The sequence below is a fragment of the Dreissena polymorpha genome, chromosome 5 (assembly GCF_020536995.1).
Source record: "Dreissena polymorpha isolate Duluth1 chromosome 5, UMN_Dpol_1.0, whole genome shotgun sequence".
NCBI lineage: Eukaryota > Metazoa > Mollusca > Bivalvia > Myida > Dreissenidae > Dreissena > Dreissena polymorpha.
Window position 1 is genome coordinate 48,582,500 of NC_068359.1, and position 23,155 is coordinate 48,605,654.

Sequence of the window (23,155 nt, forward strand, 5' to 3'; positions counted from 1 at the left end):
TGGTTTAATTCAGCCGGCTTTTTTTATTTGAGAGATAACTCGAGCATTGGTCGCTATCGGAATTTTCTCGCGACACTGCTTTCCGACATTGTTCTCCGATACCGAACTGCTGGCAAGAAAATCACAAGATCTAAAATTTGTTTGGACGGCGTTAAACTGATCGCCCATATCAACACTTTCTAATGGGTTTTGTTTTTTAATAAAAGCAGCAAAAAGCACATAAGCAAGCTTGCTAGGTTTCTTAGCAATCTTGATCGCATGGTTTCGAAAGATTTACGGAAACTAAATTAAGGATATGTGATGACTGAAAGTTAAGATAGAGTAGGCATTGTTTCCTCGTTATTATACTGTAGTCATTATAAATTATGTTGGTTACACACACATACAACTTTCGATCTGACGAGACAAAACATGCCTCAGAATATGTTTAGTTGATTTCAGTTGATATTGTTTTACCTGAATAACGGACTTCGTTATTTTAACCCATTTATGCCTAGCGTCTAGAAAAAGGACTTGGCAAACAGCGTAGACCCAGATGAGACGCCGCATGATTCGGCGTCTCATCAGGGTCTGCGCTGTTTTCTTAAAGAAATTTGGGTAAGAAATATTCTAAGTATAGAAATAAATATACTAGACATCCCTAATTTTGGAAATAAATTGATCCGATTTAGAAGGATGGGAGAGTCCACTAGGCATCGATGGGTTAAACAAAATAAAGTCAGGAGAAATAAACGTCAAACAATCTTTTCAAAGATCTACCAACGTTTATTTATGTATTTTTTTACGAAAAGTTGAATCCACTCATTTTCCAGCGATCTAGAAACATTTTGTTAAGATGTTCATGGCAAGTGTGAGTTTTTATTTGAATTGCAAAAACGAGCACAGTATGGTAAACAAGTAGAATTGTGGTAAGGTAAATGTAACCTTTAACCGCTTCATTTGTTTGTTCACATCAAACGGAATTTCCAATTCCGATTGATTAGTAACTTAACTGATTGATTAAAAGTGCTCTGTATTACCGCGGTGATAAATACATCCACAAACGAGATAACAGCATGTGAACTAGGCTTTCTTATACTTAACGTGGCGTTTAAACTAGATTACGGAAATGGTTTTTACATGGATCAAAGTTACGAAGAAAGAACAATCAATGATTTAAGAGGCTAATTTTACAAGCGAACTTTATCTCCGCTCGTCCTACCGTTTTCTAAGTCCATGACTGTTAAACCGAGGACATTCGCAATTGAATCCATCTACCCGAAAAATGTAATTTTAATCGCGGTATTTGCCTTTTCGAACTAAATGGATTGTTAAGCAGAAATATATGACCATTTGTGACCATTATTGTGTTGTATGATACGTGAACTCATTTGACGAAAGCCTAGTGTATTTCGAAATAAAATCGAAATGTCGCACGATCGCCGCGTCAAGATAAATAACTGCACAACGAACGCATGCATTTTCCACTCAAAATAAATTACACTTAAACGTATATCGTTCGCGTCATATAAGATACGAAAATTATTATATCACATTGACCATGTTCTTTGCCGCTTTCCGCGCTCAATATTAATTCGTGAATTATTCTAATGAAATAATTTAACATGTTCAGAACAAAATGAAGAAAAAAAACGCAACACACAAAACAACCCGTTACATTATTTCAAATACCTATCACTACATTTTATTGAAAGGATCTACTATTATATTTAACTGGTCTATGGGGAAATATAGTAACTCATTTAATAATTTGATATACGAACTTTCTTCGGCATAAATTTCGTATTAAATACTAAAATACAATATAATAAAATAAATTATGAGTGTATATTTTTCATCAAGTCTGGACTTAAGGGGTCCCATGAGGGTGCCAACTATCAATTACAGATTATCTCTGGGAGAGACCGGAACCAATAGTTTCTATCTTTTAATTTGATCTCATTTTAAGGTTTCTCACGGGAGGCAGTGTAATCGTGTCAGAATAACGGAATTTAATGCATTCTAACCCCTTGATTTATGGCCGCCATGTTGCGCGCGCATTGTGATTAGTGTATTTTACGGGTCTGACATGCGCGTGACGCGGGCCGAGCAGACACCTGACAGAGCAGCACGTGTTATCGTGGTTCAGAAAGTCATCTTTTATTCGATAAATAAATAGTAGCTGTAGCTAGGGTTTCCCTGGCATGTCCTGAGTGCCCCATGATATTTAATGTTGTCAAGATTGCCGTGAAAGTGTTTAATCAGCGGAGACACAGACGCTGTGATAAAAAATCTGTTTTTAATAACGAAAAGTTTTAGGAATGCTCTTTTAAAACAAAGAGTGCGGAAAATCCTTAGCAGAATAAGGGACCTATACAAACAATAGTACAGGTCCCTGGCAGAATACAATCGGTATTTCGTACAAGTCAAAAGCATATTAAAATGACTTGTTCACATATTTTCGGATGTTTGAACAATATCAATAAATATGATGAATTACTGTTTTAATAGTCTTAATAAATTACAACAGCAGGTTGAATAAAAATACTGCCATCCACATGTTTTGAACCCGGTCCATCTGGTGGAAAAAGCCAAATCGTTACCACTGCTCCACGCTGGCTAAAACGAATATTGGCGAATTATATACGATATGTTAGTACCTCACGTATTTTCCAAATTATTGAGCGTTATAAATGCTTTATTTTTATTTTTCCCGATTTCAAGAGACGGTTATAAATACATTTAATACACCATTATTTTAAACATTTTATTCGTATGGAGTGTAATTTTGCTTGTTAAAAAAAATATGCATCTTTTTTTTTGAATCTCTGACAAAGACATATCAATATAGGTCTTTGATATCCGACAATTAATTTGAAAATGGTCACGCTACACAAATGTAACCTTATGTTCCTAAACGGGAGAATGTTGCCGCCCTTTGTTCTCCTTTATGGTCATTAATATGAACAATATGTGCCATTAAGATTCAAAAGTCGAAGTGCTTACCTTTTGGAAAGCAAGATCACTTGCATTTATCTTAATTAAATACATTTTTCATAAATATTTCGCTCGCATATATATAGACATGCGAGACAAACTATGAGGGCGACATTTAGATGTTTATATTTCACAGCGGTGGGTATTTTAATAGCGCTTTCAAGCATCAAACACTCCCGCGGGCAGTACAACATTATTAGAACGATTTTCATAATTTTCAAACCACAGTACGGCGATTGTTTTGTCAACAAATTATTCGTTAATCGAATCTCCCCGGCGGAACATTTTGATGTGTATTAATTACATGTGGCAGGGGGCCAGATGGTCATTTTTCTGATCTCCGTCAGCCGATATTTCCCTGAATACAATTGAGTAGTATCCATTTTCTTACAATTCCGTCTCAGCAATCTAAACCCGCATTTCGGCAGTCTCGTCACACGATACAATTACGCTATTTTCTACCGAAACCAATGACATTTCTGAAGCAAACGTTATAGGAAACAATAATGCAGAAGGGCGTAGTTGACTGTAATAATTACTATCTCTTTTTGTTAACAATTGTTTCTGGTTAGTTCAATGATGTATGTATGTATGTATTTCTTTTGACCTTGCAGTCAAGGATAACCCATGAAAGTGAAAGCACTTATTTCCAATGGCGTCCTTTGTAGGGATGGCAACGAATACCGATTTCGGTATTCGAATATTCGGTCACCCTTCCGAACGAATATTCGGATATTCGGTCAACATCTGTTGGAAAAAAGTCAACTTTGTTTACCGTACCATTACTCCATGAATTCTACTTTCGTTTTTACCGGAAGTTCACCGGAAGTGTTTAAATATTGACACAGCGTTGCCGTCGTTAATTCGAAGCTGATGTTGTTGATTACTTTTTATTGTTAAAATTGAATGACAAAAACTGTTTTTAAACTATTAATATCGTACATTAACAATAGAACGAGAAACATAATGTTACATGACGACAAAATATTACATGACAAAACAGTTAGATCTACATATAATTAAAGCTGAACTTAAACGAATTACTTAGTATGTACATAGACACAACACACTTTGAACCTGTTTAACAGACTAAACAGTCAGTCTTTTAAAGTTGCCACGTTTAAAAGACACTTGGATCGGCGACTTCTTATCGGATGACGTCGTGAAATACGTCCAAGCAGCGAAAGGCGTAGGTGGCATTTTGCTTGGACAGATATTTACTTTATGCGTGTAGCAATTATAATATTTTCAATTAAATGAGGGTGAAATACCAAAAACATTTCTTTAAGTATAATACCTGATTGAATATTGAGTAATTAATTAATGTTTGGACCATACGATACGCAAATACTCATTAGAGGTTGAGTAAATTATTTTCTAAAAGCTTTTTTGATTGGACAACGTGATTATAACCATACGATCTGTTTTGTTTTTCACACCAAATCGGCTCTTTCTTTACTCAATTAATCTTTGCTCATTTTAAATGTAATTCGAGTTATTAGATCAATACGGGTCGGTGTTTTAATTTCCATACGGTCTTATTTGTTTTTACACAAAGTTGGCTTTTCCTTTACTCATTTAATCTTTGATGATTTTAAATGTAATTCGAGTCATTGGATCAAGTGCAGGTCGATGTTTTGATTGCCGACACGATTTGCACCTATCATAATTTTGACACAAAGTGTCTGGCTTTGTTAGCGGGATTTATGACCGGTATACTGTCATCACCATAGCGACGCATTAACGCGCCTACGGAATAAACATTATGACACGAGGAACAACTTTTTTGACAATGTTTGAAGCAAATTTTACGAATACAAAGTCTTTGAAATTACTCGATTTTTTATTTTTTCTTCCGAATATTCGATTCGGAAAACAGTATCCGAATATTCGGTCCGGGACCGAATATTCGGATATTCGTTGACATCCCTAGTCCTTTGGTTTTGCTGAAGAGACAGCAAGCTAAAGAGACAGTATTGAGATACAAGGAATCCTGGTGCGATACCCTAGCTCTTTGCGAATATTTGATTCCTTGGTTCTTTTACGTGCTCAGTGTATAGCACCGATACACGCGGGAATTACCTGGGTTTCATACCAGTACATCTCTAGTTGGGTGGGAAACACTTGAAGCATTTCTGAAATTTCCATTGCCCCGACCAGGAATTGAACCGGGGACCTCTGGAATGGTAGAACAGTGTGTTTCTACTCGACTACCGTACCACGATAATATTGTCATTCATCCATCTGCTGATGCTTTTAGTTATAAAGCATATCGACCAAAATCTATTGTGTTTAAAATGAGGCAGAATAAGCCAATCTAAAAAAAACATAATTGGGGTAGAATAAGCCTGGGCCGCCTACATCGCATTTATCGCAGCAACTTAGAGGTGTCCACTGTGGCTTCTTAAAAAAATACTTGAATGGTTCTAGCTTACAAATATTACCGACATTGGTTGTTCATTGATAATCAGCGTTTATAAGATCATTTGTCAGTGTTTCACATAATCATTATAATAATACTTATGATAATAAATAACGTAAGAGATATTCGTTAATCAAGAGGGTAAACTTCACGATTTTATGACCATCAACCGATAAATATGACAGGTTCAAAGGAAACTACTCCTTCATAGGTAGTATTGGAATTGCTTGTATAGTTATCTCCCTTAGAAATACTTGCCAAAAGTACCACCGTTGTAGACGTCATTAATTCCGTACCGTAAAAACAGTACGTAATTCATTTGCGTCAGTATACGTTTAAAATTTCAAGGAAGTTGTAAGTTGTAAAGTAATGTTATGACACAGTGTTCATGAGACCTGCAGATGACCCTGCATCACTCATCTGAGTTAAAGGTAAATGAACAAAAGAAGACGTCATCTAGTGCAAAGACATAGGTCTTTGTCTAGTGACGCTCGATTGGTCAATTATATTCACATTTATGTCAATTTTCTGTAAAATGGCCTCTATGTTATCAAAACTCGTACTCAAATAGTATTTTGATGCAGTTTTTTTAAAAGAGAAGTTTGTTTAAGATAATCGGTAGTGCATTTTACGACATCGGATTTTGGGCGGGAATACAACTCGGGTACAGTCTAAATTGGCCGAGTACATTTTAGTATATTTTCCGTACCCTGGGTACATTAAAATACACACAAATACTAAAAATTAACAAATATTTCGCAAAATATTTTGTAAAATAAAGTAAACCCGTAAATAATCAGTGTTCCTTATAGCAATAGCCAAAGTTTCAAAGTAAGATGTGGTATGGTAACATAGATTTAACAAGATATTTTTTGTGCCACAATATATTTCATTTGAATTGTCCACAACAATATCCGAACATTTAAGAGCGAACACGAGACTGGATTCAGGTAGCATCGGTAGAACGAAGTATTTATGAGAACTACATCGTGCTTTCAACGCTGCCCGAAGCCACTGTCGCATTAGCATGTAAATGGTCCGATATCGTTGCGAGAAATTCACATGGAATATATTGTCACAAAAAATAAAATCAAGCGTTTTGTATCGTGTTAAATCGATGTTACCAGAGCGTTGAAATTTAGGCTATTGCTAGAATGAACACTGATTTTTTATGTTTTAACTTTATTTTTTGAAATATTGTACAAAATATTTGTTGATTTTGAGTGTTTATGGGCTTTCAAGTATACTTAACCCTTTCAGTGCTGGAACCGAATTTTGAAGGCCTTTGCAAACAGTTTGGATCCAGATGAGACGCCACGTTCTGGATCCAAACTGTTTGCTATTCTGATAGTATTCTTTGAAAAAAAATCGAAGAAAATGCTAATTTTAGAAATTCAGCAGACAACATTTTAGCAGACGACAAATTTCCCAGCATGCAAAGGGTTAAGAGTACCCAGAGTCTTCCCACTCAGAAGCAAAGTGAAAATGGCTATGTGCAAACAGCATTACCGGTTAACCAGAACAGCCTGCAATTAACTCGCAGTCTGTTCAGGTTTTATGCTGTTTGCTACTCATCAGTATCTAACGGTTTGAAATGAAGCCAATTGAGGCTCGATTGGTCATTGTCGGCTCGGGTACTACTTACATGTACCCTGGGTACTCTTAAGACTACTTACATATGTACCCCGGGCATGATATATATACTTAAACATACCCAGGAATTTTAATGCTGAATCGGTCGTTGTCTGCGGTATTATTTTAAATTAATTATGTCAATTTTCTGTTTAATGGCCTCTATATTATCGAAACTCATACTCAAAAAGCATGTTGATGCAGTTTAAAAAAAAAAGAGAAGTATGTCTAAAGAGAAGTTTGTCTAAGATAAACAATATCGTTTTACGGTAATCAGTATCGCGTTTTACGACATCGGATTTTGGGCGGGAATACAACTCAGGTACAGCCTAATTTCGATCGGGTACTTTAAAGTATATTTACCGTACCCGGGGTATATGTAAGTATACTTAAGAGTACCTGGGATACATGTAAGTAGTATCCGAGCCGACAATGACCAATCGAGCCCAATTGAGCCTTAATATGCTGACCTATTTTTTTCTACACGTCATGTGATCCTTTGTCTTTACATGGTCAAGATAAACATTATTGCGAAGTTTCATCATGGTTGAGAAATTGATTTTATATCTAAGGGGAACAAGGTTTTTAATTAGATGTAGTTTTGGGACGCAGATGACCCAGATTTGAACTCAGCTAAGATGTTGTCAAGATAAACATTCCAAATAAGTTTCAACAAGATTGGATAAAAAATGTGGAAAATAGAATGATATTTAGCTAAACGACACACACTACCAGATAAAGACTGGCTACAATACGTCAGTAGTTCTCATTGAGCACTTTGTATTCAGGTGAGCTAAAATATAAATAAATATAGCCATAGTGAGTATAGTGACATTTCAATGAAGTTTTAGAACGTTTATTATATCTTTGCAACAAATACAAAACAAACAGATATCACTTGCAAATTCACACTGCAGGTCATTGCCGTCTGTTTCTATCAATATATAAATTGGTGATACAAAATTACAAACACAGTTGATCAAATGTTTTACAAAATAAACTTGTCATCGTGATAGTTAACACGTGAAAATGTACCAGCATTTACTTTGTCGACACTGTAAAGCATACCGTTTTGTGCTGAGCAAGACAAGACAAGACAAAAGTTTATTTTGTAAATAAAGGCCACCGGCCCAAAATACAGCATACATAAGTAACAGCATGTTATTTTTTGAGTTGTGATACATCAAGTTTGAACATCAATTTTGATCTACATCTTTCTTTTTCATTATTTCAGTTACAAAAAAGGCTATGCTTTTAAGTTTACTTTCATCAGAGATTTGCATAAGATTGCAAAAATTTAAGAAATTTTGTTCACCATTGTACCATGAAAAGATATACATTTGCCTTTCTTGGTTGAATTTTGGACATTTAAAAAATACATGAAACTCATCTTCAATACACATATTATTAAAAACGACTGAACAATATGTACATAATCGGTTTTCTCTTGAAATTCCTAAATGTCGACCAGTTTCAATAGCTAATTTATGGCTTGAACAACGGAATCTAGCAACTGACTTTCGAACATAAAATGGTATATCGATAAACAAATACTTTTCTGGGTTTAACATAGATTTGAACTGTTTGTAAGTATCGCATCTTGGTGAATTTCCAAGAGCTTCAAGCCAGTTCTGTGTATTACAATCAATCAATCTTTGTTTAAATGACATTAAGAATAATTCCACGTTTCCTATCTCTTGACTTATCCAAACAAAACCAAATCCATAACGGTACAAAATATTTTTTACAGATGTCACCCAATTAGTTCTTCCGATTTCGTCATGCCGCTTTAACATAATATAACAGTTTCTAGGATATCGATCCTCTGTCATACTTATCAATTTACACCAATATTTAACGCATTTTACATGATGTTCTATACAAAGAGGTAATCTACCACATTCTCCTAATACAATGCTATCATTTACAGATTTATTTACACCAAGGAAATATTTACAACACTCGATTTGTACTTTTTCGAGAATGTCTGAGAATTCTATTCCATATATCTCAGAGCCATATGTAAGTATGGGTTTAACCATTGAATCAAACAATTTAAAATATTCCGTGTATGAAAAATATCCAAAGTTTCTTTGGTATGATTTAATAGCAAAAATAGATTTTCGGGCTTGAGCTGCAAGTTTTTCTTTCGCTTTCCTCCATGATAATTTGGGTGTAAAAAGAAGACCCATGTATTTATATACAGATGTGACATTTACGGGGTTATTTTTTAAGACCCAATGTTCGTATGCTCTTAGCGGACCTCCATTTCTAAAAACAATAATTTCAGTCTTTTGTTGATTAATTGTCATACCAGTATTATCACAAAATTCTGATATAGAGTTCAATTGTGATTGTAGCTCGATCTCGAGCACGGGTATATAATTATAATGCTTGATCCCTTAAGTTTTTATGTTAAAAATCTTAACATCTGAATAAAATACATGTAACAAACTTAACTTATTACTAAACTGACCACAATGAAGACATATAAACATTATTTCATTATAAAAACAACAACACTTACAATAACAACAAGAGCTGTGCCAAGACAGTGCAATAAACTATTATTATGCTTCAATAGTATAACGTACCTTTTCTGTTGGTAAACTGATATCATGACCATATACACACATTTGAAGTTGAATATCTGTGATAGTTGTTATGCATGTCTATACCAATGATGATACAAAAACACAATAAATGTGACCATGCCCGGAAAAAAGTTGTTTTTAACTATTCTAGCATCTACTATAATTTACTTGAATTTAATTAAAAGCTGTGTACAGTGTACAGCAACACTTTTTTACATGGACCTTTCCATGAAAACATGTATGAAGATTCACTTGAATATGTGTAGTAGACATAATGATATGTTTATGTTTCACTGTTACTTTAACAGAATTTCTAAGTAACTACAAAAAAGGGTCATAATTCTGCTTCATTGCAGGTCAAAGTTATTGGACTTGGTAAGTGACCTCAGAAAATGACCCCATGAACATGTGTGAAGTTTTAAACAAATATCTGTAGCAAAAATTGTTATATGAAGATGTAGCAAGTATACCTAAACTGCAGTATTAGGCAGATGCAGACATTTTGGTGAGAATATAGCAAGGACTATTTGGTGAATAGTCAAGCTTAAAAATACTATTCAGGAGAACACAATACATTTAAGATGATCATGTATTATATCTTAAAGCAACTGTGACATATGCAAACAAACGAAGAAGTCTTAATGTTATAAAAATTAAAAATAAGATTAGATTTGCACCACTTTAAATTCATCACCCATAGGGTGTGTATCTTTCCAGTGACAGGTAACTAGCATAAGAAACTTGTTCAGCTCCCGCACACTCTGCACAAACATTCGTACCGGAATTTCACGTGGCGAGTCTCTCTCATAGTCCTCCAAGCTGTAGTGATCAGGAACAAGCACTATGTCTTCCTTCACATCCGAGAACATCAGAGTGATGTCCCTTGGCTCCTTTCTCCTCTGCTTGATGCACTTCAAGTACTCGATCTTTTTCACGTCATTCACATGATGTCGGGGAATGCTCGGAAGGCCCCGGACGAAATCCGGGAGCGGGTAACTCACGAGATCTTCCGTGACAAAACAGAGGCAGGCGTTAGTGAGGATAAAGCTGATTGGCTCAAGGGCCAAGGGCTCGAACTCTTCCAGACTAGAGTGAGTCTTGTATCCGACGATGTATTGCAGAATATTTTCCCGGCCTACCAACTGTACAGACGCAGTCCGTAGATGTTCATTGATGAGGAATAGCAAGTCCTCAATGGATTCCTCGCCTGGGTAACAGAATTTCACCTTGCTTGGATGGGTGTACTCGATCCCTTCAACTGTGGTCTTCGTTCTTCTATCAGACGATTTATAGAAATCCTGCTTGAAATCACTCAGGCTTGACTCCAGGGAAGGGGAAGCTATGTAGAGAGACAGCATGGCCGACAGTTGTTTCAAGAAAAGACTGGTTGCCTCTGAATCTCTCGTAACCAGGGTGATCACTTTCTCCCGTCTTTCACCAGTAAGTCTCAAACACTGATCAAACAACCCAACATGAATCTGCTTAATGTCAGAAAAATTGAAATTGCAGTAAGATTTTATCATGGTCGAGTCGGTTTTCGAGGAATGAAGAATGCCCGAGCTGTGATGTCGATCTGCCATCTTCGACTGCAGTCCGTTGACAGTGTCCGACACGTGGCGGGCATGAGTCATCCAAGATGGCCGACCAGAATGTCGTTGGAATGCCACGTGTTGGTCTGAGAGGAGATACACCGCTTTTGTGCTCATCATAACGCATGTGAGTATTTCTTCTAAAGGATTCGTGAAACTGATGGCATTTGTCCAGATTATGTGATGGAGTTCTTCGTTGCATTCCTCCCCAACTGGCACAATGTTCATATGGAAAAACTGCGCCAGTCTCTCTCCCGACATTTCCGTCAGAGACTGCATTTTTGGAGTCAGTGGCTGAAACAGATTGCAGTTCCTCACACATTTTTCTAGATGTGCCGTAAGTTCTGGACTCAAGTAATACACGGCATAACTTGGCATATCTTGTAATTCATCAGTTAAAGCGTCTTTTAAAATGACCACTTCAGTTTTAGAGCGAAATTTTCTCAGATTGAGTTCACTCTTCAAAAAGTCATGGGTAACACCAGATTCGTAAGTCATTGCACTATTGCCTGCATTACCATCATCATCATCTCCATTTGTGTCCTGGGATCCGGACCTGTCCCTCTTTCCATCCAGAGCATCCCCAGAGCTTTCTGAGGATTCGTTCCCACCTTCTGGGTCTTCCCTGGGCGACGGCAGCATCTGATGGGCATGCTCCGATCGAAGTTTTGTCAATCCATCGAGGAATGTGTCTCTGGCGCGACTTGACAGGAATGTGTAGTGAAATCTGTGAAATCCGAGCAACTCATGAAACACCATGGACAATTCATGTTCCAGATACTGAATACCCGACAACGGTGATAAGGGAGGTAATTCATGTACTTCTCGCCTGAGTTCGTGTTTTTTCCTCATTACTATTTCACTTATCTCCGCTCCAACACTGAATTTTTCAAATATTTCAAATTTGCTTTTTGCTTGGCTTAATGCTGATGCGTCAAACGTTGGTTTTGGTGAAAAGTAGATGCATGTTTTGAAAATGTAAACATGATTTTCTGACATCACTAAATACCCATGACACCCAGTGTCTGTTACTGTCACGTAAGAAGCATAGGCTATCCTGCCTGTGCATTCCCCGGCAGCATCTTCCACTTCAAACAACTGCTTCGAGATATCACAGTCCTGGTAACCATCTATCACATCTAGTTCACCACTGCCATTTAATGGACTTTCTGTACACATTTTTAGTTCCTCATAAAACTCTTTGCCTTTATCCGAATCCCACACAATAAATACAAATGTTCCCGATGAACCAACAAATGATTCTTCGACTCTTACAAAGCTATAACATAGTCCAACCATTACTTGTTGTATATTGCACAAAGGGAGAATATAGAAGGTCTCCAATGCAGGCACTTCCTGTATAAGTGACTCAGCATTTTTGAGTTGTAGCACAAATATGCGTCTCTCTGTTAGAACAACGCAACACGGCAAAACAGAGTCGGTGTTATTATACTGTATACACTGGCACCACAGTATATATTTAATAACTTCAACCACTGAACAATCGTCAGAATCAGATATGCCAAAAAGACGTTCGTGAATTGCGGCATAGAAGCTGTGATTATGGTGGGTGGGGAGAGAAGAAATGTCAATACAGCTTTGCTGGGAGGGTGGGTAACCATTTGATGATGAAGTGTGATCCGAACTACTTGATGACCTGAAATAATAGAAAACAGAAAGGAAGGAGTGATACATTTATTTAATACAACATTTTGCTCAAAGAAACAATGTTTACTTCGTAAAAAATAAATATGTAGGCCAATAAACAGGTACCGACTGTTCTTGGAAAATGACCGTCCTAAATTCCTATTTTTATCCAAAATCAGAAATTCACTTTTTGACATACTGTAAAACTATTTCTATTTGTTGGACATTAGTTTTCGTTGATTTCTTGGAATAACCAATCCACAAATTCAACACAAACTCATTTTAAAATGACCAAGTTTTTTTGTTCGTGAAAAAGGTTGATGTTTTAAATTTTAACAAGGAAATTCCATGCTGACAAATATAAATGATTTTACAGTAATGTTTGATTGCTTGCCTGGCAAATACAACTACTTTTATATATATAGGATCTGGCATGAGTTGTCATATCATACCATATTTTATTAAACGAGTTCAGGAATTTTGTTAGTAAGCGAGCCTTTGGCAACTTACTAACTAATAATAACTAGAAATTCCTGGACGAGTTTAATAAAATATGGTATGAAATGACAACTAGTGTCAGATCTTTTTTATCATATGCTTTTAAATGAGCAATTAAATAAATATTTACACAAACATAATGATAAATCCCAAAATGTTGTTTACATTTAGTGACGTCATCATTTGACGTTGCAACGTCATTTCAGCAAAATAACAAAATGCGATTGGTTAATCGAATGAAAACAAAGCCAATGAAAACGCTTAAAAAGTATATTACACATGTGTAAGATAAAAATATTTGTAATGGTTATATTACATGGGATACATGGTATGGCATGTGATAAATGTCTCCCTAACTACAGTAATGTTTTAGACACTAGAAAAGATACAACTGATTAATATCCCATACCTCCTGTGTAGACCTTGATATGAAGATTCATGTTCCTCCTGCAAAGGAAAAAATATATATGCTGCGCTCTCTGAAAACTGGGCTTAATGCTCTCTGCGCAGGCTTATCAAGGTCGACACTTTTGGCCTACATTGAATTTTCGCTAAAAGACTTCTTAAAAAAAAAATCCATAAAAGCATAAAGTGTGGTTTCTGATTAGCCTGTGCAGACTGTACAGGCTAATCTGGGACAACACTTTACACAAAGCAATATTTTCCCAGAGCGCGGCTCTTATTTACTAAAATATGTTGGCAAAAATGTACGCAGTATAAGAATTTTTGTAACATATCATATAATGTGAAGTGGTCAGAGTTCAATGAAATTTTAATATTTAAACACTTTGGTATGCAATCACAATAATTTATATTGAGACATCTTGAATGTTCGTGTAAAACAATATGGATTACAGAACAATTTAAATTTTATTTAAGAAAGTAGTTGTGTTTGTTTATGCATGGACACATTGTAATAATTGGATGAAAGTAACTTACATAGACACTATACCAGTAAATAATTAATGTGGATATAATTTGGACACAGTAACAAAAACTTTTTTTTTTGTAGATGGGCAACAATCAAATACATGCAACACATGAGGTCCCACTGGTGTAGTGGATATAGTGTCCGCATAGCCATCGGGAGGTCACAGGGTCGATCCCCACTGCAGGAGCGTTCTTGAGATTTCCCACATAGATACAAAGTTCTAGTTCTAAAGGCCGTTTATAAACATATCTTAAGGGGATATTACGTAAGATTCATAAGATCTGGTCTTACGCTTATCGTAAGTACCGTGGACTGTTTTATCAATGAAATCGTATTGGATTTAAGATAAGATCCGCTAAGATAAGATCTGTTGATAAATGGCCTGCTAGTTCCAGGAAACCAACTTGAGAGCGTTTCAAATAAGCCAAAAGCTTTCTATGCAATTGAGCTAGAATAAATTGGTTTTTATTTTGTATGACTGTAAAATGTTTTCAGAAAAAAATGTTACGACAAAATAAAAGAATTAATAGGTTTAAACTAAATACATGCAACCATGTATGATGTAAATGCTCAGTTCTCATTGTGTTGCTCAGTTATAAGCTTACAACTGATAAGAATACATAGGACCAGTTGTTGTTTTTTGGTTCAAAACTGGGTCCGCTATTCGCCCCATTCTGAATAGAAAAAGGTATATATGGGACCTAAAAAATCCCAATTGAATGCCCCCCTCCCCCATTTTTGTGTTTTGTTTTGTTTGATCTCAAAATACTTTTCATCCACCATCCAGCTATATAAGTTCAACTTAAGTAGATATGATACTGAAAACACTTTTATTCTATATGTTTCAGCATTTTTTAGCAAAACAACAACAACACTAATTTCCCAATTTAAGTCAAAGCGCCACCAATTTTCCCAATCCAAAGGGACCCGGCCCCATTCCCAAAATGGTGAAAAAAACACTTAAGACTGCACCTGTGTAGAAGAGCTTTGACTCTCGGTCCCTCCAGAAACATGCTTTGCACCTCTCAATGCTGAAAAGAAAACACAAACATATCATGGAACTAAATACTGATAAATATGTATGAATCAATAAAGAAACCTTTGACAATACCTACAATACATACAAGAACAGTAAATTGCATAGTTAGACACAACACAAAAGTGTATGATTCTGATTAAATGACAGATCTTTAACCCATTTATGCCTAGCGTCTAGAAAAAAGGCCTTGGCAAACAGCGTAGACCCAGGGTCTACGCAGTTTGCTTAAAGGAATTTCTGTAAGAAATATTGTAAATATAGTAATAAATGTCAGGGGTTTTTCAGCACTGTCTGCGCCTCCGGAAAACGGAGGCACTCCCTAAGCAAACGGACCCGATCCCAAACCGAAATTATAAAAAACAAGGGACAAAATTGTCACAAAACCAGGTTTTCATTGTGAAAAAAAAATCTGATAAAGGGAGAAAACTCAAACTGAACTTTTGAAATGAACAAACAAAATTAACCCCCTTTGTAAGTTTGTTTTTTAAAAAAATCTATTTTTAGTCGTGGCGACCTTGACATTGGAGATATTGACGTGATTCTTTCGTGCGACACACCGTCCCATGATGGTGAACAAATGTGCCAAATGATTTTAAAATCTCACAATGAATGACATAGTTATGGCCCGGACAAGCTTGTTCCGCCAGCCCGCCAGCCAGCCAGCCAGCCCGCCAGCCAGCCAGCCAGCCAGCCAGCCAGCCAGCCAGCCCGCCCGCATTCGCCAATCTAATAACCAGTTTTTTCCTTCGGAAAACCTGGTTAAAAACCTGGTTAAAAATCCCAATTAAATTATTTTTTTTATTTTTTTTTATTTTTTTAAGAATGAAGTATCTTATAACTTGTGTGACTAACCAGTGTTTGTTTTGGTATAAAATATCTGCTATAAGGTTCTGACTGTTCAGTTCTTATCTCAGATTGTAACTGTAACTGAAAAACAAAACTGCAGTACTTGAAAAAATGTTGAACATGCCCAATATTGCATCTGTTTATATAAAGAAGACAAAATAACATATAAAAACAAATTTATTTGTTAAACCACTGAATTATTTAAGCAGGATAAATTCACAATTTTTTCCCAAATGAGCCGTTTCATTGAAGCAAAAATTCCCAAAATGGCCAATTTGTCAATAAAAAATTCCAAATTTGGTCAGACTCCTTTTCCCAAAATACCCTAGGCAGAAAAAACCCTGAATATACTAGACATCCCTAATTTTGGAAATAAATTGATCCAATTTAGAAGGATGGGAGAGTCCACTTGGCATAAATGGGTTAAAATGAAGTCATTGCAGGCTTCTTATTTCAGGAAACAAATAAACCAACATGAAAAATAATTAAGGTTATTCACTGTTGTATTGCATCAATGTAAAATTGACGAAACTGTTATGGGAAATTTAGCAAACTTACCAAATGTGAACATTTTCATTGACCTGCATGTTTTTGTTATAAAGTATTATTCACATTTTGTTATACATAAGTTATACAAGATTTAAAAAGCTAGCTCCAAAACAAAGCAGGCACGAAGCATACAAACAAAATGTTTTTTATTAGCCACACCATTTTGAGAAAGTAAGGGTAAGCTAGTGTAAATAAAACTTGAAAAAGTACCTTTACAGTATGGTGTTGACTTACAAGCATGGTGAGCCACAGAAACAACATGCAATGAAAATCCGCAAGCATTTATTAACAATAACAATCAACCCTAACGATAAATACAAATTTAACTCTTTCAGTGCTGGATCCAAATTTTGAAGGCCTTTGCAAACAGTTTGGATCCAGATGAGACGCCACAGAATGTGGTGTCTCATCAGGATCCAAACTGTTTGCTATTCTTATAGTATTCTTTGAAAAAAAATCGAAGAAAATGCTAATTTTAGAAATTCAGCAGACGTGATTTTAGCAGACAACAAATTTCCCAGCATGCAAAAGGTTAAAAAAGGCATTGTTTATGCCTATGAAAATGTTAAAGTATAAAGACCTACATACCACTGTGTATCCTGCCAATCAATTTTATAATGAGATTTCAGTCGTGCTCTGTGAAATAGGGGTTTAATGCATGTGCTTAAAGGGTCGTACCAGATTAGCCTTTGCAGTCCGCACAGGCTAATCACAGACAACACTTTCCGCCTTAACTTAATTTTTCTAAGAAGAGACTTTCTTGAAACGAAAAATATAAAAAAAATCAGAAAGTGTCTTCCCTGATTAGCCTGCGTGGACTGCACAGGCTAATCTGGGATGACACTTTACGCACATGCATTAAACCCCTTTTTCACAAGGCACAGCCCATTTTTTATGAGCGATCTGTGAGCACTTTCTGGCTCATTTTCTAAACAATTTACCAGCATAGTTTCAGTGTTTAATTTATGCTTTTTCTCGTTTATATATTTTCATAACTAAATATCAGTAGTTAAAAATTGATTATTAAATCTTTGAATATTTCACTGTTTCAAACTTCGAAAAATAGTGCCAGTAATGATGCTGGACTCAAAATGTGTAAAAAAGATTATTTCGACATTAAGATAATATTATTTTAAGAAATTCTACAATTAGATTCTTTGACAACTCAACTTTATGGGTGAGAAAAGCATAAAATGCAAACAAATTATTTGGTTTTTGGTAGATAATCTGTTTTTATTTACTCTTGATCATAGAAAATAAAGTATTTCAACTAATTTCTATGATCTCTAATGAATTTAACATTAAAGGGATCTTTCACGGTTTGGTAAATTGACAAAACTGAAAAAAGTTGTTTCAGATTCGCAAATTTTCGGTTTAGTTATGATATTTGTGAGGAAACAGTATTACTGAACATTTGCCATGGTCTTATATAGCCTTTATATGCATCTTTTGACAATTTAAAAACCTTAAAATTATAAAGCATTGCAACGCGAAACATTTGAATAATTTGGAGAGTTCTGTTGTTGTCGTTTACATTTGTGAAACTACGAAGATTGCTTATATAACGTATAAAATACGCATTTTATGTATGCTTGGCAGGATAGCTCAGTAATTGGCTAATGCGTTTTTACTTCAGGATTCAGGGGGTCACTGGTTCGAGCCCTGCTGCGGGCTACTTTTTTTTCCTTTTTTAAATTTTAATTTTTGATTTTTTACTAGAGCTTTTAAATTTTAATGTTTACATTTATCAATATAAAGCATTTAATGACAAACTTCAAAACATGCCAAATTCTGTGAAAAGGCCCCTTTAACAAATACCATCTTTGTCAACCAGTAAGCTTTACAATACAGATTATAAACAGCCCTTTTTATTTTTTTATGAGTGTAATTTCTTCATTTCATGAAAATCAAAGAAAAAAATGAATTATATGCTATTTAACCCTTATACAGAATGTGTTAATATTGCATGAATTTTTAAACAGTGCAAAGCAGGGTTAGTCTTAAATTTCACCAACAAAGACAGATACATGTACAAATGAGACGGAAAACCAGGCTTAATGCATGTGCGTAAAATATAGTTCCAGATTAGCCTATGCAGTTGGCACAGGCCAATCAGGGACAAACTATGCGCTTATATATTTCTCATTTGAAGAAAGCCTCTCTTTATAAAATTCCATTTTAGGTTGAAAGTATCTTCCCTGATTAGCCTGTGCAGACTGCACAAGCAAATCTAGTATGACAATTTTGGCACATGCACTAGACCCGATTTTACCAGATGCAGGCCCAAATATCTCTAAAGTCATGAAGAACAACTGTCAACAGGTCTAAAACTATACATTCAGATCTAGAAAAAAGGAGAACTAAGCAGACGTACATACAAAGGCACCATATGCAGTACTTGAGTGTTCATGTTTTGGTGCTTGGTGTTTACCTGGCTGTGAATGGCGGGAAAATAGGTTATATTTCTGTAGGAGGGGCGTGGTCTGTCTTACCTAAAAAACAGGTTCAGAGGTCAAACAAAGGTCAAAGGTCATACAACAGTCAAAGTTTATGGAAAATTAACAGCTGTTACTTTTTTTTAAGGCAGTTTTTTTAGTTAAGACCCATGATATGAGAAATACCTTTGATTAGTTGTCACTAGTCAATAGGAATTCAAGAAAATCTGATATTATCCAAATAAAATTAACTAATGGGAATATTGCCTCTTCGATGTCAACACTGCATTTGGTGTAAAAAAAGGTTATAGATGTAAACGTGGATCACAAGCTTTTTAAACAAATATGTTTTTTGAATAAACAAACTAATGACAATAAAGTGGCGATTTTTTAAAACTTCAATAAGGAAACATAATGAATACCTGTGTTAAATATTGTATTCGTTAAATTTATTTTCACACAATGGCATCAATCTGGTACTGGGTTTGTGCAATGCAAAAACTTTGAATAAGCACATAACAATTCACTCAAATGGGGAACACAATGGTTATTTTGCAAAATAATCATAAGAACTATTGATAAAAGTAGTTAACATTTGATTTAACAAGAGGGCCAGAGGCCCACTGTCGCTCACCTGAGACTAAAAGAAAATGAATAGCTCTCAGCAACCTTTGAGATGTTTCTGAACCATTTACACAATTGGCCAAAAAATCAACTAGAGAGTTAACAAGGTTTTACTATAGCCATATTTGGACAAATTCCGTGCTAGCTGGCTTTCCTGTTTTTCAACGGACAGGAACCTTTTTCAAACTCAGCTCAGATATCATTAGAACAAATGTTCTAACCAAGTTCATAAACATTGGACTAAAAATGTGACTTAAAGAGTGTTAACAAGGTTGTACCATAGCCATATAAGGAAAAATGCCCCGCCCCCTGGCGGCCATATTATTTAATCATTTGTTAAGTCATCCAAGATATCATTGGGACAAATCTTCTGAAAAAGTTTCATGAAGATTGGAAAACAAATGTGGTCTATAGAGTGTGAACAAGGAAAATGTTGAGCACGCACAAAAGACAAAAGACGATCACATAAGCGTTTTACAGTTAACTACACATGCAACGTCTGCTCGGGTCAGTAACACACATGCTTACATTGTGACATGTATTAAGTTACACAACAGCAGCAACTTACACTTTCTTAACATATTTAATTTTTTAGTCTTTTGAGAAAATCGAGAGATTTACTGCCATCATGCACCTTAAAAAGGTTAGCTCTAGAAAGATGAGAACAATAATTAAAACAGCTGGTCAATATAATTAACGAGCTAATTTACAAGTATCCAGAGCAACAAAATTTAATATCCAGAGCAACAAGATGTGTTTGTGAAACACAATGTCCCCCTATATGATGTTTGACCTTGTAGGATGACCTTGACCTTGTGAAGGATGACCTTGACCTTTCACCACTCAAAATGTGCAGCTCCATGAGATACACATTCATGCCAAATATCAAGTTGCTATCTTCAATATTGCAAAAGTATTCATAAAATAAGCGATTTGGGCCACATATATTTGACCTCTGACCTTGAAGGATGACCTTGACCTTTCACCACTCAAAATATGCAGCTCCATGAGATGCACATGCATGCCAAATATCAAGTTGCTATCTTCAATATTGCAAAAGTATTTATAAAATAAGCGATTTGGGCCACATATATTTGACCTCTGACCTTGAAGGATGACCTTGACCTTGACCTTTAACCACTCAAAATGTGCAGCTCCATGAGATACACATGCATGCCAAATATCAAGTTGCTATCTTCAATATAGCAAAAGTTATTGCAAAATGTTAAAGTTGGCGCAAACAGACAGACCAACAGACCAACAGACAGACCAACAGACAGGGCAAAAACAATATGTCCCCCACTACTATAGTGGGGGACATAACAAAATTTAATAATAATAAAGATAAATAAATAAATGAGCCTGGCTTGGGAAAACAGGGCTTGCACAGGCTATAATCAGGGACGATACTTTCCGCTTAAACACAACTTTTGTTTAACCCTTTATCACTTAGATACATATTTTGACACATTTGTAGTCACTTAGAAAGTTAAATTTAATTAAAGACTTTTCTTACTAGATTCAAGTTTTAAACTCGCATTCTTTTTAGGTTTTATGCTTTTTGCTGCTCATCATTATCTTAGGGTTGGAAATGTCAGAGCGAGGGTCAATTTTTTGTATTCTGCCAGCTAATGACTAACACATAACAAATTTATAGAAACTAATTGGAAACACATCACTAATTGATAGAAAACTAATTAGGAAACACATCACTAATTGATAGAAAATAATTAGGAAACACATCACTAATTGATACAAAAAAATTAGAAAACACATCACTATTTGATACAAGATAATAAGGAAACAGGGTAGCAAGGAGTGCAGGAAGGTGATACATACTTCATTACCTGTTTCTGAGTTGCCATGTTTACGGTCGCTAGGCGCAGAGTTCAGATCACCAGGGTCAAGGCCTCTGCTAGCCAGCTGGCTGCCGAGGTTGTTGACATCCATAAGAGTGAGACTAGAGTTGCTGGGGTGTTGTGGTAGCGACATGTTGCCGGCAAGGTGAGCCAGGCTGCTGTTGCTAAGGTGGTTGCCAAGACTCGTTGCCATGGGCGATTGTGACTCGAAAAGTGAGGCACTACTACTTTCCTGCAGTGAAAAGATACATTTCAAGTGAAACATCTCATGTCGTTTATGCACACTACTGGAAAGTGTTTTTTTTCTTCTGAAATTCGTTCACAGGTTTTAATTTCTTTACAAAGTTTCCCGATGCTTACTTTAGTTTTTGAGTCTGGGAAAACAGGGCTTATTGCATGAGCGTAAAGCTTCATCCAAGATTAGCCTGCACAGCCAGGCTTATCAGGGACGACACATTCCGTTTAAACTGGAATTTTTCTTAAAAAACACTATCTTTAAATGCAGAATACAATAAAAGCACAATGTGACACCCTGATAAGCATGTGCAGACTACACAGGGTAATCTGCGACAACACATTACACACATGCATTAAGCCCCATTTTCCCAGAACGAGGCACATATGTACCATTTAAGTTTTTCAGAAGACACCCCCCCTGTTTCTTAATAAATATACCATCTCAAATTAAGCCTGGTACAAAATCAAAATAAATAGTGAATCATGAACACACCTTCTTCAGTCTGATATCCCTTGCCTTGTCCTTTGATTTCTGGATGGCCTGCATGACTGCAACGGTGTCCAGTTCCTTCTGATTGGCTGACAGCTTGTCCAGTTCGATCTGCAAATGTCACATAGGTGCAGCGATAGAAATAAGTGGTTGCCATAGGTGCAGGGATAAAAGTAAGAGGTTGCCCGTTTATCCTGGGAGAGTAGATTAAGATACAGGCAAGTGAATTCAAATGTTGGTAGTCCAATAGGGCAACTCGTTTTTTTTTATAGAAAAGATGGAACTATTCTCACACAGTTTATCTCTACAGTTTTTAAGGGGATTAAGATTCAAGCTCTATAAAGGGCATTAAGATATTAAGTCATGACAGGGCAACTGTTGTTGTTTTTTTAAACTTGAACTATTCTCCCACAGTTTATCACTACACTTTTTAAAAGAATTAAGATTCAGGCTTTAAAAAGGGCATTATCATATTGAGTAAAGGAATGGCAACTCATTTTTGTTTTAAAGCTTGAACTATCCTCACACAGTTTATCACTACAGTTTTAAAAAGAATTAAGAATCAGGCTCTAAAAAGGGCATTATGACATTTCCTCATGACAGGGCAACTGGTGTTTTTTTTAGAAAAGCTTGAAGTATTCTCTCACAGTTTATCACAAGAGTTTTTAAAGGAATTTAGATTCAGGCTCTATAAAGGGCATTATGATATTAAGTAAAGGCATGGCAACTCATTTTTTTTCAAAGCTTGAACTATTTTTACACAGTTTATCACTACAGTTTTTAAGGG

At 35.7% G+C, this 23,155-nt stretch overlaps 1 protein-coding gene across 3 annotated transcripts in view; it reads right to left on the reverse strand.

Annotated features, from left to right (window-relative positions):
- Positions 1 to 7,870: 7,870 nt before the first annotated feature.
- LOC127832488 (nischarin-like) overlaps positions 7,871 to 23,155 on the reverse strand; it is a 45,331-nt gene continuing 30,046 nt past the window's right edge. For 2 of the 3 annotated variants that reach the window (XM_052357989.1, XM_052357988.1), the window contains 6 exons: positions 22,372 to 22,479; positions 21,622 to 21,873; positions 19,155 to 19,215; positions 15,262 to 15,320; positions 13,768 to 13,805; positions 7,871 to 12,870 (listed from right to left, as the gene is read on the reverse strand). In XM_052357989.1, the coding sequence (XP_052213949.1) occupies positions 10,290 to 12,870; positions 13,768 to 13,805; positions 15,262 to 15,320; positions 19,155 to 19,215; positions 21,622 to 21,873; positions 22,372 to 22,479 (3,099 nt within the window). In that variant the 3' untranslated portion in view covers positions 7,871 to 10,289. The remainder of the gene's footprint in view (positions 12,871 to 13,767; positions 13,806 to 15,261; positions 15,321 to 19,154; positions 19,216 to 21,621; positions 21,874 to 22,371; positions 22,480 to 23,155) is intronic. The other variant, XM_052357990.1, reaches the window with a different exon arrangement.